The 16,694-nt window shown below is 36.6% G+C and overlaps 1 protein-coding gene across 3 annotated transcripts; it reads left to right on the top strand.

Annotated features, from left to right (window-relative positions):
• Positions 1 to 1,860: 1,860 nt before the first annotated feature.
• LOC143861779 (endoribonuclease) lies at positions 1,861 to 14,943 on the top strand. 3 transcript variants are annotated; one of them, XM_077372702.1, is made up of 12 exons: positions 1,861 to 2,052; positions 2,217 to 2,288; positions 3,838 to 3,917; positions 4,446 to 4,671; positions 4,791 to 4,823; positions 7,960 to 8,042; positions 8,783 to 8,855; positions 9,820 to 10,162; positions 10,592 to 10,923; positions 12,258 to 12,595; positions 13,412 to 13,763; positions 14,519 to 14,943. In XM_077372702.1, the coding sequence occupies exons 1-12, from the start codon at positions 1,975 to 1,977 to the stop codon at positions 14,729 to 14,731; spliced, it is 2,223 nt and encodes a 740-aa protein (XP_077228817.1). In that variant the 5' UTR covers positions 1,861 to 1,974; the 3' UTR covers positions 14,732 to 14,943. The 3 variants fall into 3 exon arrangements, with proteins under 3 accessions (XP_077228817.1, XP_077228818.1, XP_077228819.1); XM_077372703.1 differs by lacking the exons at positions 1,861 to 2,052; positions 2,217 to 2,288 and adding an exon at positions 3,019 to 3,273; XM_077372704.1 differs by lacking the exons at positions 1,861 to 2,052; positions 2,217 to 2,288 and having other exon boundaries at positions 3,838 to 3,944.
• The last annotated feature ends 1,751 nt before the right edge of the window (positions 14,944 to 16,694 follow it).

Below are 16,694 nucleotides of genomic sequence, written 5' to 3'. Positions count from 1 at the left end.
AGAAGCAGCAACGGTCTGTATTCAATCATCTACATCTAAACTTTGGAATGGCCCACTTTCATGGTGGGGTCCAGATTATAAACAGTCCGGATCTCTCAGTATCATGATCTAAGAGGGAATCTTGCATTGTAAGATACCTCCCAAGATAACTAGGGGTGTTCATTTGGTTAAGCAACCGAAACGAAAATTGAACTCTCTAAAAACCGAAATAACCGAAAACCGATTTATATTACAACAACAACACTGCCTATGAAGGGGCAAGGATTGATCATCCTATAAAAGGTGGGCATGGCCGGTTACCCATCCAATCACATGCACGTCACATGCATGTGGCCCAATAAGCGACACTTTATTCGGTTTTTCGGTTACACCGATTGTTTTTTTTACAAAAAACCAAACCCAAAACTGAAAATCGAAGGTTGTAGAAAACACAACTGAAACTGAACTGAATCACCGAATAACCGAACCGAAATAACCGAACGGATTCAGTTCGATCGGTTATTTCAGTTATTACGGAATAATGAACACACCTAAAGATTACTCTTATATGACAAAGTTTAAGTGTATAAGCCTTATATTTGACAATCCATTCAATTACATGTCCATTAATACCAATTCAAACAATGTGTTAGGTGATCTTATGTTTTGGGTCTGCAAACCTACATTTAACTTCATGCCAAAAAAAGAAGAACAAAGACCACATGTGCCGCTTCATGATTGTCCTATAAGATCAACAATCTCGATTGCAATCCAAAAGGACTTAAAGAAAAAAATAAAAATAAAGGGGCGGTTGGTTAGTTTTAGACAAATGGAAGTTATATTGGTCAATAAAAAGCAATAGTCAAAGTTTTTATTAGGACTGTCAATCTGGCCGAGCTTGGGCGGCCCTGAGATGCTCAAGCTCAGCCCATGTCTATACAATGGGCTACGAGCCGAGTTTAGGCTTCCCCAAACTTAGCCCAAACTCCACAACAGGCATCGAGCCGAGTTTGGGCTTGCCTATCACCTCTTATTTTCTGCACGAGAAAAGATTATAAGGTCAGCACAGAGTAAGGAGACTAGGTACTAGCTCAAAGACAAGTTAACAACCAAAAACCTGTTGAACATTCCATCCAAAAAACCCTTGTTGAACGTATTCCTGTATAAGTGTTGAACTAGAAAACAATTTAATATCATAATGTAACAAAGAATGTTTAAGTACCTATTTAATTAATATCTAAATTAATATCTACTGTTATTTTTAAGGGCATAAAAAATCATGAAAAACTATATAGTAAATATATTATCGGGCCCGGGCTTGTAACGGGCTCGACGACCCTTGCTCAAGCTCAGCCCAAATTAACTTTTAGGGGGCCGAACGGGCGGGCTTCGAGCTTGCCCATCCCGATTGACGGTCCTAGTTTTTATACGGTGTAAGGCTGTAAGCCCTTATAGTCCCTTATTTTTCCAAAAAGTACTGTACGGACCACATGATAGGATGATCCAAACCATCACGTGTTGGAACACGATGTAAATACTAAATATGTTGTTTCCCAAAAATCATTTCCATAGGATGATCCTAGCCCTCCGATCTATATAGGTTTCCATAATATCCAGTTTCTTTTACAGATCGGATGGTTAGAATAATCGTACGGAATGATTTTTTGGGGACAGCCTATGAACATCGTGGCCCATCACATGGACGGTTTGGATCATCCTATAGTGTGGTCCGTACAGTACTTTTTAAAAAACAAGGGACTATAAGGGCTTGCTTACACCATATAAAATCTCGCCAAAAAGAGGCTCAGCTTTGTTAGAATTAACAACAATGCCATGCCCCGTCTCCTCCTTTTAAACTCAAAAATGGACTCAAATCGTAGTCTTCTTCTCTAATTGTTGTGACTCTTCTCTACTTATTCACTCTCTCTGCAAAATCAGATTTCTTTTTTTAGGGTTTTAATTTTTTTTAGGGTTTTTAGAGAGAGAGAGAGAGAGATGAAGGTGGTGGGATTAGTGAGCGGGGGGAAAGACAGCTGCTACGCCATGATGAGATGCATCGAATACGATCACGAGGTTTTTATTTTTATATTAATCGATATCATCTTTTTAGGGTTTTTATTTTTCTCTTTCTCGCCCCCTTTTTTTCCTGATAATTTTATCATATTTTGCCAGTGATTCGGGTTTTGTTCTCTTACTCTGTTTATTTTTTCCGTTAACTTTGATTTTATTGCGTGCAGATCGTAGCATTGGCAAATTTGATGCCGCTCGATGATTCTGTCGATGAACTGGATAGCTACATGTATCAAACTGTAATTTCTCTTTTATTTCCTTTCTTGATTCCTTCTAAGTTTCTACACACAAGTGTAGATAAGTTATCTACACACTAGCTTAAAATAATCCAAACCATTCATTTGATTGGCCCTCACATAGGTAGGGTGTCCACAAAAAATCAGCTCAATTGGATCATCCCAACCCTACGATACGATTTGTGGAGGTAAAATGGACGTGTATAAACCTTCACAAATCTGTCCATTTTTGCCTCCTATGAAGCTGATTTTTTGGGCACACCCTATCTATGTGAGGGCCCATCAAATGAATGGTTTGGATCACGTAAAACAATGTGGGCCCCACTGTTTTTAAAGCTTGTGTGTAGAAACCGTTTTCTCATATGTATATATATAAAACAGTCTTAGTATGGTCATCACTGATAGTTTGTGGATGGTTAGAAATGTACCCATATCCAAGATTGCATAATATATTTTCTTTCTATTAATATGTTATTTTTCTTGTTTTGGTTGCCCAAACTCTCAGTATTCGTCGGGATTTTGAAAGAATTTCAAATGCTGAGGTGGAATTCGTATCCCCTCCTTATAGCTTTAAAATTAAATTCTCCCCAAAATGGTTGAATTTTGCTTGAAAAATCTTGGGAATGGTGCTTTTTTTCTTTTTTTTTTCTCTCTCCTCTCTTTCTCTCTCTTACCCCTCTCTCTTCTCTCTCTATATTAGTAATGACACCCCCTACTTATTCCTCTACTCCGAGTCTATGCCGTGCAACCAAACACTGCTTACTACTATTCTCCAAGGTAATTCCAGGCAAAACCAATGCTTGTCTCCTCCCTGTTGACTTTCTTATTCCACTACTCCCCAAGTCTATGTCGCGCATCCAAACATACCACTTTATTGATAAGAAAAAGAAAGGAACGTAAGGAAACAAATACAGGACACGACTTGAGAGGCAGGAGATGTCCATAAGCGAGGGATTTCCTCCCACCACTTTGCTTAGCAAGGGAATCAGTGAGTTCATTCGCTTCACTCAGACCATGAGAAAATTGCAGCTTCAAATCCTTGCAGATGTTGAGACATGAATTAATCTAATGGGAAACCCTCTTAGGTCCAATATTCTGTTTTGTAACCCACCTGGAATTTATTAATCTATTATATTGATGCACTTTTCCATATCTTATACCTTTGATGAACTATTTATTAAATAATGTTAACGTATATTTCAGCATATAATTTTTAACTGTACGGACCTGTCAGTGACTTGGGTTTTCCATGGTCTTCATTGTATATTACAGTAGCATAGGAGATGGTTATAAGGGTTAATTCCGTCATTTATCATTTACATTTCTTCCACAATTTATACATAACCAATTATTTGTTTTAATGTTATGTTTATTGAGGTTATAGCAGGCAAAGTATTTACAATATGCCATATGTTATATGCATTACGCGATCTTTGGTTCAATCTGTCTTTTTTCTCAGTGAATACATATGAAAATTGCTACCAATGTTGTCATTGGAATAGATACTTTGTGATGCTTTTTGAGTAATGTGAATGTTATGTTTGATTTGCAGGTGGGGCATCAAATTGTGGTTAGCTATGCAGAATGTATGGGATTGCCATTGTTTCGAAGGCGGATACAGGGATCCACAAGGCAAGCCCTCTAAGTGGGAATTCTTTGGTAAATTGATTTTTTAATTTGAGGAGATTATATCTTCTCTTTGCAGTACATGGCTAAAAGAGTTTTTTCCCTAGAGAAACTCTATTTACTTGACTCACTTGTTGATAGCTGTACTGACATTTTCTTCTTTTGTCTTTGATCTTGAAATGTTTTGCACTGACTTTTGGTGAATTTGGTTGTATGCCCAAGTTGCAACTTGGACATTTTTAGGTTGTATTTTATGTATGTACATTCATGTTTTTTGAATGATGAAGCTATTTATTTAAAGAGGAAAACTGCGATCGAGATGATCGGAATATCTAGTTGATCTCTGTCAACTCCTAGTCATTGACAGTTGATATTCCATCAAGGAAGATGTACTTAATGTCTATTCAAAGCTACATATCTTCTCATGCATATATTCAGTTTCTCTGAGTTGCTTATATATTCAAAGCTACATATCTTGATTTGCCTTTTTTTTAAAAAAAATGCTTATCTTTACATTACCATTGGGTTACATAGGCATCAGCATCTTAGCTACACAACAACGCCAGGCGATGAAGTTGAAGATATGTTTATTTTGCTAAATGAAGTAAAACGACAAATTCCCTCCATCGCTGCTGTATCTTCTGGTGCTATTGCTTCTGACTACCAAAGGCTACGTGTGGAGAGTGTTTGCTCAAGGTTAGGGCTTGTTTCACTGGCATATTTATGGAAACATGATCAATCTTTGCTCCTTCAAGAAATGGTAATTTCTAGTTATTGGTTTGTATGATGGTCTTTGTTTTGATTATTCAAAATCTGTTAGTAACTTAGTATTGCATTAGTTTGCTGGCGTGTCACTTACATACTTTTTCTTCTCGATAGATAACAAAGGGCATCGTGGCTATCACTGTAAAGGTAAATCTTGTTATTTATCATATTTGCCAACTCTTTCTTCCATAGCTCTTATTGGAATTTACCATCCCTAGTTTTATTTCCTTTTGGTATGTCATGTGTAGTTTGTTTTTTATTTATTTTTTGTTGAAAGTGTAATGAACAAGATGAACAGCGATTTCCGTCACTAAAACTTTTCATATTTTCGCATCAACTTCACATGCAATCTAGTCATTGACAATTGATATTCCAATTTCTAGTTTACTATGGATTCCTTGTCTTCATAATGAATTGAATGACATTCTTCTGTCAAAGCTTCCCGTCTAACCCAGAGCTGGCATCATCATCCCCTTGATTCAAGTTAATTGATGGATTTCTTGAAAATTTTAAATTCTTGTTTTCTTTTCCTTAGAACCTGCATTAATATTTGTATCTCAGACCTTAATAAAATATCTAAGGTATTAATAATGCCAGTGATTTTCATACTTACTGCCTTGGTGACTGAATCCTACCTATTGTTGCCAGAATAATAAGTAATCATGTGATATGAAAGATAAAAATGTAGGTCCTAAAAAGCAGGAATGAAACTGAGGAATTACCGAAGAAATGTTTGGGAAAAGTTTGAGAAATGTTTGTTGGAAATGTTGGTGAATGCCGTGTAACTGAGTTTCTGTATCCCAGTTGTGAAACAACTAGCTACTCCAAAAGCTTAAGCTGTTGGAGAAGGCGTTACTTATTCTTTTATACTTTAATGCTCCCCCTCACGTGTGGCCCCTCTGTCTTTGGGTTGGCCTACACGTGGCGCATGTGGCCCCTCTGTTGGGTTTGGCCATTGCATGTGGATATTTGCTATCGAGGAGGTTTGAACCCAGGCAGTTGCTCTGATACCATGTGAAACAACCAGTTGCTCCAAAAGCTTAAGCTGTTGGAGAAGGCGTTATTTATTCTTTTATACTTTAACACCAGTTTTGTTTGTTGGGAAATGTATTCCCCATGACAAAGTGTAACCATACCAAGTTAATTTCATGGACGTTTCCCAGGAAACCAGAAATGTATTTTTCACTTTTAAATCAGTTTCCGTGCAACTGTGATCCAATCTATTGTTTCCAGATTAATATGCAATTGTGTGATATGAAGATAGAAATTTGGGTCTTATAAAGAGGGAATGAGAATAAGGAACTACAGAAGAAATGTGTGGGAAAATTTTAAGAAATGTTTGGGGGAAAGATGGGTGAACACTGGGTAACTTTATTTCTATATTTCATTTTTGTTCATTGGGAAATGTGTTCCCCATGATTAAGGGTAATCATACTAAGTTCATTTCACACTAACATTTCCTACGAAACCAGAAAGATGTTTCTCACTTTTAAACCAGTTTCCACGCAACTGTGATCCCACCTTTGTTTAGGGATGCAACAAGTCTAACCAATCATAGATCTAAACGTTGGCCGAAATCGACATGTTTCCATTTCCATCTTACTGAAATGAAATCCTTCGAACGACATGTATAGATTCGGTAACGTTTTATTCATGTCGACAGAAACCATGCCACTTTAGTATGTAGATTACAAAACTTCCATCGACATGATGATGTAATCCAACAACTTACCGGATTATTAGACATTTGCTATTTCTCTTTTAGGTAGTATTTTTATTTGATTTATTAGCATTTTATTCAGCTGAGATGCAAGGGATGTACCCCATTTTTCATGGCGCACACATCATTTTAAACCTCATATTTTATAGCCTTTTAACCCAGACCCACTTATTCCTTATTTCTTATTGGCTAAACCCCTAAAAACCACTTAAATCCCTTTTAATACTCATTTCTTTTTAGGTATTGATCAAAGATGGAAGACCCTTAAATAACTAAGCTTCATTTTGAAGCAAGCTTAGTCCTATTAGTTAAGTCAAGCCGTTTTCAGTTGGCAAGTCAAGCCCATGGCTCACATATATTTTTAAGAGTTTTTATATGGTGGCCGACCGTCAACTACCGTCAAAAGGGTACCACCCTTGATATTTGATCCAACAGCAGCCCACTTTTTAAGATGCTGCTGTTGGATCAAATATCAAGGGTGGTACTTTTGAAGTACCACCTCACGTGACTTGACGGTTGGGCATCATATAATTTCTCTATTTTTAAATCCCATCTTTTATAGCCTTTTAACCCTGACCCATTTATTTCTTATTGGCTAAACCCCTAAAAACCACTTAAATCCCTTTTAATACTCATTTTTTTAAGGTATTGATCAAAGATGGGAGACCTGCCACTTAAATAACTAAGCTCTCCATGTAAATATCCTTGAAACCCCACCAATGCCCGGATCTTAGAAAAATTGTGAAAGAGAACCCCATTGGCCGACTTTCCCTCCACTCTCTCTCTCTCATCTCCCCTTTCTTCTCGATTTCTCCACGCTTCTCTCTCTTCCCCATTGTTGACTTCTATTGCTCTCTCTCTCTCTCTCTCTCTCTCTCTCTCTCTCTCTCTCCCCACCAATCGAACTCCTTCCCTTCTCCTTTCTCTTTCCATCTTCACTCGCCTTTCCCTCCTAAATTCCATTATTTGCATGCATTTCCATTAACTTTCGCGATTTTCTAGAATTTTCACTAAAATCTATGACCAAAACTGACATTTTTCTTTTTCTTTTTTTTTGGTGGTGATTGACATCCATATTGAAACCTCCATTTTAAATCTTGCAACCAATTGTCTAAAGATAAATAGAGGACCTGGTTATGCTTACGGTCCTGCAATATTCGTAATGAAAACGCATACATGTTGCATATCATGCTTGTACGTGTATGTGTTGATCTGAGTGCATGTGTCTAAAATAGATGTAGAAGTAGAAAAAAAAAACTAAAAAAGGCATTTGGGATCATCCTTGATTGCTAAATTAACATGAATGTCTGACGCAAGGGTCCAATATCACATATTTCAGACTAGGAAGTGCCCTGGTTGCATATCATAGTGTTTCGTGCAAATTCCCTTTATTGGGGATCCTTGAATAATCTCCATATCTCATTGTCAAAATTTTCCTTTACCAACTCATTTTCTCCCAAAAATGATTTCTTCTGATTGATAACCTAGACTTGATCATCATTTTATGTAATTTGTTATGGAAACATTTGATGAAAGCAATAGAGTTTTTTTTTTTTTTCATAGGTTGCGGCCATGGGGTTGAACCCTTCAAAACACTTGGGCAGAGAGATAGCGTACTTGCAGCCGCAATTGATTCAATTGAAAGAGTATGTTAGGATAGATTATTTTATGCTGCATTGTTAAATTTTTTCAGTTATTGTTTTCTTTCATCAGTAATGAATATTATTAAGACCTCATATGGTTGCTTTCTTCTTACGGTAATACGCCATTTTTGCCCCCTTTTCCTGTTTTCCACGCGTCTGGCTGCATGGAAAGTGAACATAGATTCTGGCAATTATCCATGTCGGTTCCTTTTCAGCCCACATGGCACAGAATTACAACTTCTGCACTTTCCGCCCTAGCAGAGTGGAAAATGCAATATTCCTAGGAATAACACCCCCCCTCCTTTTGATCATGACACCTCCTCTGTAACAGGTGTTTTGATAAAGACACCCTCTTTCGAGCCATTGTTTTGATAATGCCACCCCTTCCTTGGAAACACTCTTTTTTTTTTAATAATGGCATCCCACCTTGACTTCACTTTCTTCAATTTTTTACGCACCCATTTTCCACTTCCACTTCCACTTCATGTGGGCCCATTTCACCTCCAAGGATTGCAGCCAGAATACCAGATGAGGCCTAAACTGTGAGAAATAGAAAATTCTGGTTGATCAACAAGGATTTTAAATTCTAGAATTCGAAGCTCCTATTCTCAGTGATTAGAAACTATCATTGAATAACTATAATATGTAATTCTTGTTGGAAGAATTCTACATTTCTTATAACGAATTTGCGTATTTATTTTTCATCGTAAGTGGATTGTTTTCTCTTCCTTTTTTTTTGACAGGAAGTATGGAATTAATGTATGTGGTGAAGGTGGGGAGTATGAAACGTTAACCCTTGACTGCCCTCTTTTCAAAGTAAGTTCTCAGGCAATTTTAATTATCTACTCATGATCTCTCTTTGTTTTTAGTTTTTCTGTTAGTCCTATGGACAAGCTTGAGGTTGTGACTTGTGACAAGGTAGAGGTTGACCTTGATGAGATGCAATCTATTCTTTTGGATTTTGTGATTTTTTGTTTCCAAATATTTATTGCTACAGTACCCCAGATTCTTGAAGGATGTTAGATGGAAATAATTGAACTCTATTGTTGCTTTACTGATTCAATGCCATTTTTTTGGTTTAGATCATAGTACCGAAAACTTCCTAGTTGGATGGGAAGTTCGCTTCCTTGAAAACTTGCTTCGGAAGCTAAGATCTTATCACTTCCCAAACTTGCCAAGTGCTCTTCCCCTGCGCTTCCTCCATGTTTCCTCTTAATTAAGAGTATGCTTCCTATTCAAGTGAATATTTCTTCCTAAAATAATATTTTCTCCTTTTGATAATGCTGAAGGAGCGTATTTAAAAAAGAACGCATTTAAAACTAGAAAACCATCTTAAGTTTCAAATGAAAATTATGTAGATCTTTTTCCAAAAGCTTAACATTAAATGTACATAAATAATAGATGTGAAATTGTAAGTTCCTAAAACTTGAAATTCTAATTAGTCGCAAAGTCTTCTTGTCAATTTGTAATCCTTACCCATATTAACCATTCCTCCCCAACCTACTACAACCTACTCTATGTACTTGTTCGCTTCCATTGAGGCTTATTAAATGCTTCTTGTTGACTTTCAATGAAACTCCCCACTCATTTTCTCTTTACTTTCTTTAGATATTTTCGCTCCCCGCATTTTCTTTTTCCTAAACCCCTCACTTCCCAGGCCACTTCTCGCACTCGCTTCCCACTCATACAACTATGGTTTAGATTACTTGAATTGAGATGGTTTCTACGCTTTTGGTTCTTATAACTGTTGCAGCAAGCAACTAACATCTAGAATTTTCAGAATGCACGGATTGTTCTTGATGATTTTCAAGTTGTGCTGCACTCATCTAATTCCATAGCCCCGGTGGGAGTCCTTCATCCCTCAGCATTCCATCTTGAGCATAAAGAAGAGTCCACTTATTTCAGTAACAACAGCAGAACCAGTGATGTTGGTTCTGAAAAAGTGGGTTATGTACATGAAGTGCAAGGAAATTGTGTACCAGAATATGGAGTCAGGTGTCAGTCCTCAGAACCGACGTCTGATTTCCATACTGTTGCTGACAAAAAGCTGCAAATTTCAAGAACCACACGGGGTACATTTTCCATAGGTTGTTGGATCCAAGATTCTTCTGGACCCTCCAAAGGTAAGCAGTTCTCGACTTGTTAAAAGTAACTTCCCTATCTGAGATGCATCTAAGGAGCTATGTCACAAATATCTCCGATATCAAAATATCGCATTTTTATCGCGACATTTTGATAAAACGATAAAATCCCAAAATAATCCTGTGATTTTAAAAATATAGTGATATTTTCATTTTTATCACAAAATATCGCGATAATATTATGATATTTTTGTTTTATATTTTTTCTTAAATTTCATATATTAATATATATTTTAAATAATCTTATTTTATAGTTTTTCTCCCGATATAAACCAGGGAGAAAAATATCCCGAGATTTTCCCTTGCCGAGAAATTCCCGAGAACTAAATTTGTGACATAGCTTTAGGAGTTCAAGTTATCCATTCCTTTTTCCCATTGTTTTGTCCAGTAATCATGAATTTAATTTGGCAGGTCTACAGAGAGACATGGCTGCTGTTCTTAAGAACATTGAATCACAACTACATGAAGGTGGTTTTGATTGGGTAAATGTACTATATATTCATCTCTACATATCTGACATGGATGATTTTGCATTGGCAAATGAAACCTATGTCAGATTTATTACAGAAAAGAATTGCTACTTGGGTGTTCCGTCTCGCAGTACGATTGAACTGCCTCTGATACAAGTAGGCCTAGGAAAAGCGTATGTAGAAGTGCTAGTTTCAAAGGACCAGAGCAAAAGAGTTCTGCATGTACAGAGTATTTCGTGCTGGGCACCTAGTTGCATTGGACCATATAGTCAGGTAAAAACTAATATATGTTCATTTCTTTTCTTCTTTCTTTTTTCTTCCCTTCTTCTTCTTGCTTTCCTCATCTTACGGACAATGTTATGCATTCACTCTATGTGTGTACACCAGATGCTACCTTATCTCTTATATAGGGTCTGGTGATTGCTTGGTACGAAATTTCAGAATCAGAAATTAAATGTCTTTAGCATGTTCTTGTAAAAAAAATACGTGTTCTTGTAAAATTCATATTATTAATTCTCTGATTTATAGTCCGTGTTTCTGCATAATTCATAATTGCATTTGACTTTTTTTTTTCTTTTTTTCCATTAGAGTTTTGGAAAAGTGATTTTCGGATTGAATCAGGCATTGGACTGATTGGCCAATCTGCACATATAAACATTGGTGAAGTTAGTGAGCTATTAATGCTTCCTGAAAAAAACACTATCTCTTCGTACACAAGTAACACAACACAGTAAAAAAAGGGAAATGATATCAGCACAACCATGTTTTGATATTTTCACTAACGCAGCTTGTATTTTCTTTTTTAATTGGCTTGTGAGAGCTTTTTTGGGAAATGTAATACCATTTGACAGATCTTCTATTACTAAAAAACAAGATGGATTAGTGAAAATATAAAAACATTGTTGTGCTGATATCATTTCCATAAAAAAATTCATTTTAACTCGTATGTAGAACCTTAGTGAAGTCAATGTGAATGTTTAAGCAAAATAAAGAAAGAAATACTTGGAGTGCACCACCCATTGGAGAAGAGAAGAAAAGAGAACGAAAGAAGTAAAAATGAATAGTGGGGAGTGGGGAGTGGGGAGTTTGTGGGGTGCAAGGTCTAAAGACTCTAAACCCACAACTCCCATAAAGCTTCTTTATATTTTATGCTAAAAAAGAATCTACAAGTATGCTACCCATTATGATAGGCCCCATCCCAAGTACATATTAATGCCATATAAAGCTACTTCAAGCATCATATCTCTTAGCAAGTTAACAGTGAATTTAATTTGGTGACAGGTCTCAATGATTTAAATATACAATGCAATTGTGACTTTATCAGCTGTGTCAAAGGTTTAATATGGGGTAATGTATGCACAGTTTCTGTTGAATTGAAGGTTTTCCTTGGAAGAAATGAATCTTCTGTTTGGTTCTTATTCACAATAGGGTATTTACTCAATGCTTCCTGCAATGTAAAATCACAAAGATCCCTTGATTGTAAAAACTGCCTGCATAATTACTCATTAATTCCACACATTATACAAAACCTAAAAAAATGTGATATTAACATATTTACCATCGGTATTGAGGCTGCAGTTCTAATGCTTATTTTGCTTTTCTTTCAGGCTACTTTGCATAAAGAAATACTCTATATGGCTGGGCAGTTGGGGCTTGATCCACCCACTATGATGCTTTGTTCTGGAGGTGCTATTGCAGAACTGGAGCAAGCACTAGAAAACTGTGAAGCTGTGGCTAAGTGTTTTAACTGTTCGCTAGCTTCCTCTGCAATTCTTTTTGTAATTTACTGCTCAGCATCCCTCACATCCTCGGAGAGAATTGAAATTCAGTACAAGCTAGAAACTTTCCTTAGGCAGAGAGCATCTTCTTATTTGCCGAATGGGAGCACTTCAGAAGTGGCGGGCCCTGTGTTTCTTTATGTCCTTGCACCCAACCTACCAAAAAGGTATTGATCTTATCCTATTTTTGAGGTATGTGTTCTGTATGAAGTCTCAGTCTTTGGAGGAGACATGCCTTGTTTTTATTTTGATCATTTTCTTTTTTTAGCTTGGAGGGTTTATTATTTTGATCTATCTGTGAATATGTCTGCTCCAACTTTTAAAATCTCAATCAGATATTCGAAATTCTCACTGTATCAGCGCAATTCAATTGAGACTCACTGACTTGGAAAGTATTAAGGAGTAACTTGATTTTTATTACGCCCATGGAACCTAGTTGAGTACTTGAAATGCTCAATTGATTACTAGCAAAACGTCGATCAAGTACTTGACTAGTTACTAACTATGATACCCAGGTACACAAACGCGGGAATGGAGATGTGAATATCTGATTGAGATTTTCCAAAGCGTAGGGCACAGGTATGGATATAGGTATCCCATGCCATGAAATAAGGCACAAGACATCAATAAATAAAATATCATAAAACTTATCTGGATTTAACTTAAACGATGGTTAATAATAAATTTAAAATAGAATTTGTAAGTCACATAATCGAAGTTATAACTGCAAATATAAGACATGATTGTGATATATTAATCGACGAATATGTCACAGCTCTAAACATCCGTGGAATCTGCCAGGAAATCATGATTTAGTTTTCGAACTCCCCTTGATGGCTGAGTTTTATTTGTTTGGAAAATATTGATGTACATCATTGTCTACATTCCATGTTTTACATGCAGTAATATGTGCAAAATAAATTTTTAGAACAGAGGTGAAGTTAACTTGACAATGCCTCATTAGTATGTTTGTTTTCTTGCAGAGCACTTGTGGAAGTAAAGCCTGTCCTTTACACTCCAGAGGATAAGGAAACCATAACTCAAACTGGTTTGCAGAACCCAACCTGCACAAAGATACTGAATCTTTGGGGATTTGAGCAGTCAAAATGGCAAGATTCATGCTGCCAGAAATATATTGTTCGGGGGAAGATATGTTTGGTGGCTATCTCTATTACAAATGAATTTGCAGCAAATATCTGTTCTGAAACTGATCAGAACTCTGCACCCTGTCGATTTTTTGGCACCCAGCAACACATGAAAAGGCTAGCAAGATTTTGCATTTATCTTCTTGATGAAATCTTTCGGGAGAACGATTTCTCTTGGGGTGACTTGATGGTCAGTTTCATCCATTAGTGGAGCTTTCATTTCCAATTTAAACACTATTGTTCTTTGAAGCTTACATTATCATTCGGAAAAGGCCCCTAGTTTTCACCATTCAAAATAGGGCCCTAATTTTTTTGCATAGTAACACAATTCGAAATTTATGCATGGGGAACTTATTTCTTTTTATTGAGAATTTATTAAACCATTCCAAAATTTTCACTGGCCCAAATAGGTACACATTTGTGTGAAATACCCCAAAGCTCATTTCTATTTAAATTGGTGAACAAAAGTTTCAAGCAGTGGCTCAAATATATTTGTGTGAAATATACTCCAAAGCTCATTTGTCTTTAAATTGGTGAACAAAGGTTTCCAGCATGCCATCATCTTCGTGAAAAAATGTTGAAAAGGGTGCAAGCGGTTTTATGGTTTCCCAAAAACTACTGTTAATTTGGTGCATGATGTGTGTTTTTGCCCAAATGAGAACAGCTTGGTGCATGATGTTTGTTTTTGACCAAATGAGAGCAGACCTGATCGTGCTTGTCATTGGTTCTGATTCATTTACCATCTGATTCAGTTGCTTTATAAGTAATCTATCTTCAAATTTATCACACACAAATCCTAGAACCCATTTATCTCTTGGGACAATAGGCTTAGATGTGAATTTTTTGGCAATGTGTAAAAAATATGTTTAATATGTGTTAAGCAAATCAGTAAGATCGTCATAATTGTATCTATCTGATTTCATCCCATTGCTTTTCTTTTTACAGAATTTGAGGTTTTACTTCTCAACAAGTCTCTGTTTGACTGCTGATGCGCTCTCACTTACATTAACGGAGGCATTCACTGGATTTTCCAAGATTAGTCAGAGAATTGAGGCTGGTAAAGAGCCTATTTTCAACCTCATCCCTGTCTTAGGTTCAGGTAGATCTGCATCTGTGGATGACCTAATCACCTGTGAATTATTCGCCTCAAAACTTTGAAAAATTCTGCTATATATAGAGGTGAAGCTCAGAATTCACAGCAAAACAGAACGATTAATTTATACATATAGGTTTTTAATTAGCTTTCACCAGGTTTTACTTGTTGAAAGCACTGGTTTTTGTTTAGAACATTGTAAATGAATTCTTTCACCTTGTGTACGGGAATATATTTTTATAAGATGCAGTTGAATCATCTGTCAGCATTATAACTATCTTGGTCATGAAGTCCTGTAATAATGTAATAGGGCGGCCTAGTGCACAATGGTGGGAGCCTGGGGAGGGCTATACGTACGCAGCCTTACCCCGGCTTTGTAGAGAGGCTGTTTGCATGACTCAAACCCGTGACCACCAGGTCATATAATGCAATAAAATTCAACCAATTGAATTGGGGCAATTTGGATGCACATGTAGCTTAACATCCCTTGAAATTCTCAGTACATATAAAAGAAAGGAACAAAGGGGGAGAAGCTGATTCACTGACATCAGTACCATTAGTTTGACACCTGCTGGCATCAGCAGACTCCGCCCTGTAAGATGAGGATGAAAACTGGGGAACGATGACGGTTTTGGACGCTGGTAATTGTCATTATTTTTCCATTATTAAGGAGCCTTCTGCAAGGAATTTACAATCATGTACAATCATGTGGACTGTAAATTAGCAAGAACTGGAACAAATCCAGTAAACAAGAGTTTCATTCCCAGTTCCATATGAGGATCTAAGCATGGGCTTTGAGTTGGGTTTGCCGTGAACTCAACAAGATATGAGTTCTATATTTGTGGTTGTAGGTCGATTCTCAGAGATAGTACATTTCCTATTTTGCTGGAAGAATCATGATATTTTGCATGTTTCTCAACTCTTCTTCGAAGTTCTACGCCTTCATGAACTTTTCAAAGACTATTACTTCATATTGGGATGTGAAGTTTATGAGCTAATTTTTTTCTTTTTTTGGACGACTTTATGGAAGACGGGTGTGAAGCCTCAATAAGTCAAATATTAGAGTCCCTACCATCCACAGACAAACAGTCAAATAGAGGAAATAAATAGAAGCCTTGGAAATTTATTTTGAGTATAGTTGATCACTAGACTCAGTTGGACTTGCAACTTCCCTGAGCCAAGGTTGCTTACAATACTTCGGTAAGTCACACTACAAATGAGGCACCATCTAGATTGTTTTGAGCTATCCTCACTATGAGCTTCTTTGAGCTTCTTCCAGTATGAACATATAACAAGTTGAAGCAGAAAAAGATTGGTCAGAAGTTCCTAAAAAACACCAAGTGGTGAGAGGGGTAGGGAACCATGGCGGGTTGGAGAGGGCACGAATGAGTCGAGGGTGAGAAGTTCCTAAGGCCCAGTTTCTTTCGATGTAAAGAAGGACGTAAAATTTGTTTTATGTTGTAAAAATGAACATAAAACAAATTTTACTTCCGATTAAAAAACTAGGAAACAAAAAACTCCAATCAAAATTTGATCGATTTTTTCCTAGTTTTTTTTCAGGAACTTCTACCGCTCTACTCATTCATGCCCTCTCAAATTTCTCCATTACCACTAGAGAAACTATCATGACAAAAGATTCGCAGTTGCTTAGAACAAAAATTTACTCTGGAAAATCTTACATTCTCTGTTTCTTTCGACGTAAAAATAGAAGTAAAATTTGTCTTATGTTGTAAAAATAAATATTAAACAAATTTTACGTCTGATTTTACATCGAAAGAAACGGATTATTAAAATCTCTCGTAAAATGTAATGATGCATCTTGAGTTGAAAGAAATGGAGTCTTAGGGCACGTTTAGATGCCAGGAATTTTTATTCATGATAAATCTAGCATCTCCAAGTGGAGATCTCAAGTACCTAAAAATTAGGAAACATAATCCTTGAAACTAGTGTCTCTGAGAAGTTGCCAAAAATTCAAAAACAAAAAACTCTACTCAAAGCCGGATCGACCTTTGCTAGATTTTTAGTAAC

The sequence above is a fragment of the Tasmannia lanceolata genome, unplaced genomic scaffold (genome assembly GCF_043159265.1).
Source record: "Tasmannia lanceolata isolate RefF3 unplaced genomic scaffold, GAP_Taslan_0.1 ptg000037l, whole genome shotgun sequence".
NCBI lineage: Eukaryota > Viridiplantae > Streptophyta > Magnoliopsida > Canellales > Winteraceae > Tasmannia > Tasmannia lanceolata.
Note: the sequence above shows the minus strand (reverse complement) of the source record. Positions and strands in the feature narration are given on the sequence as shown.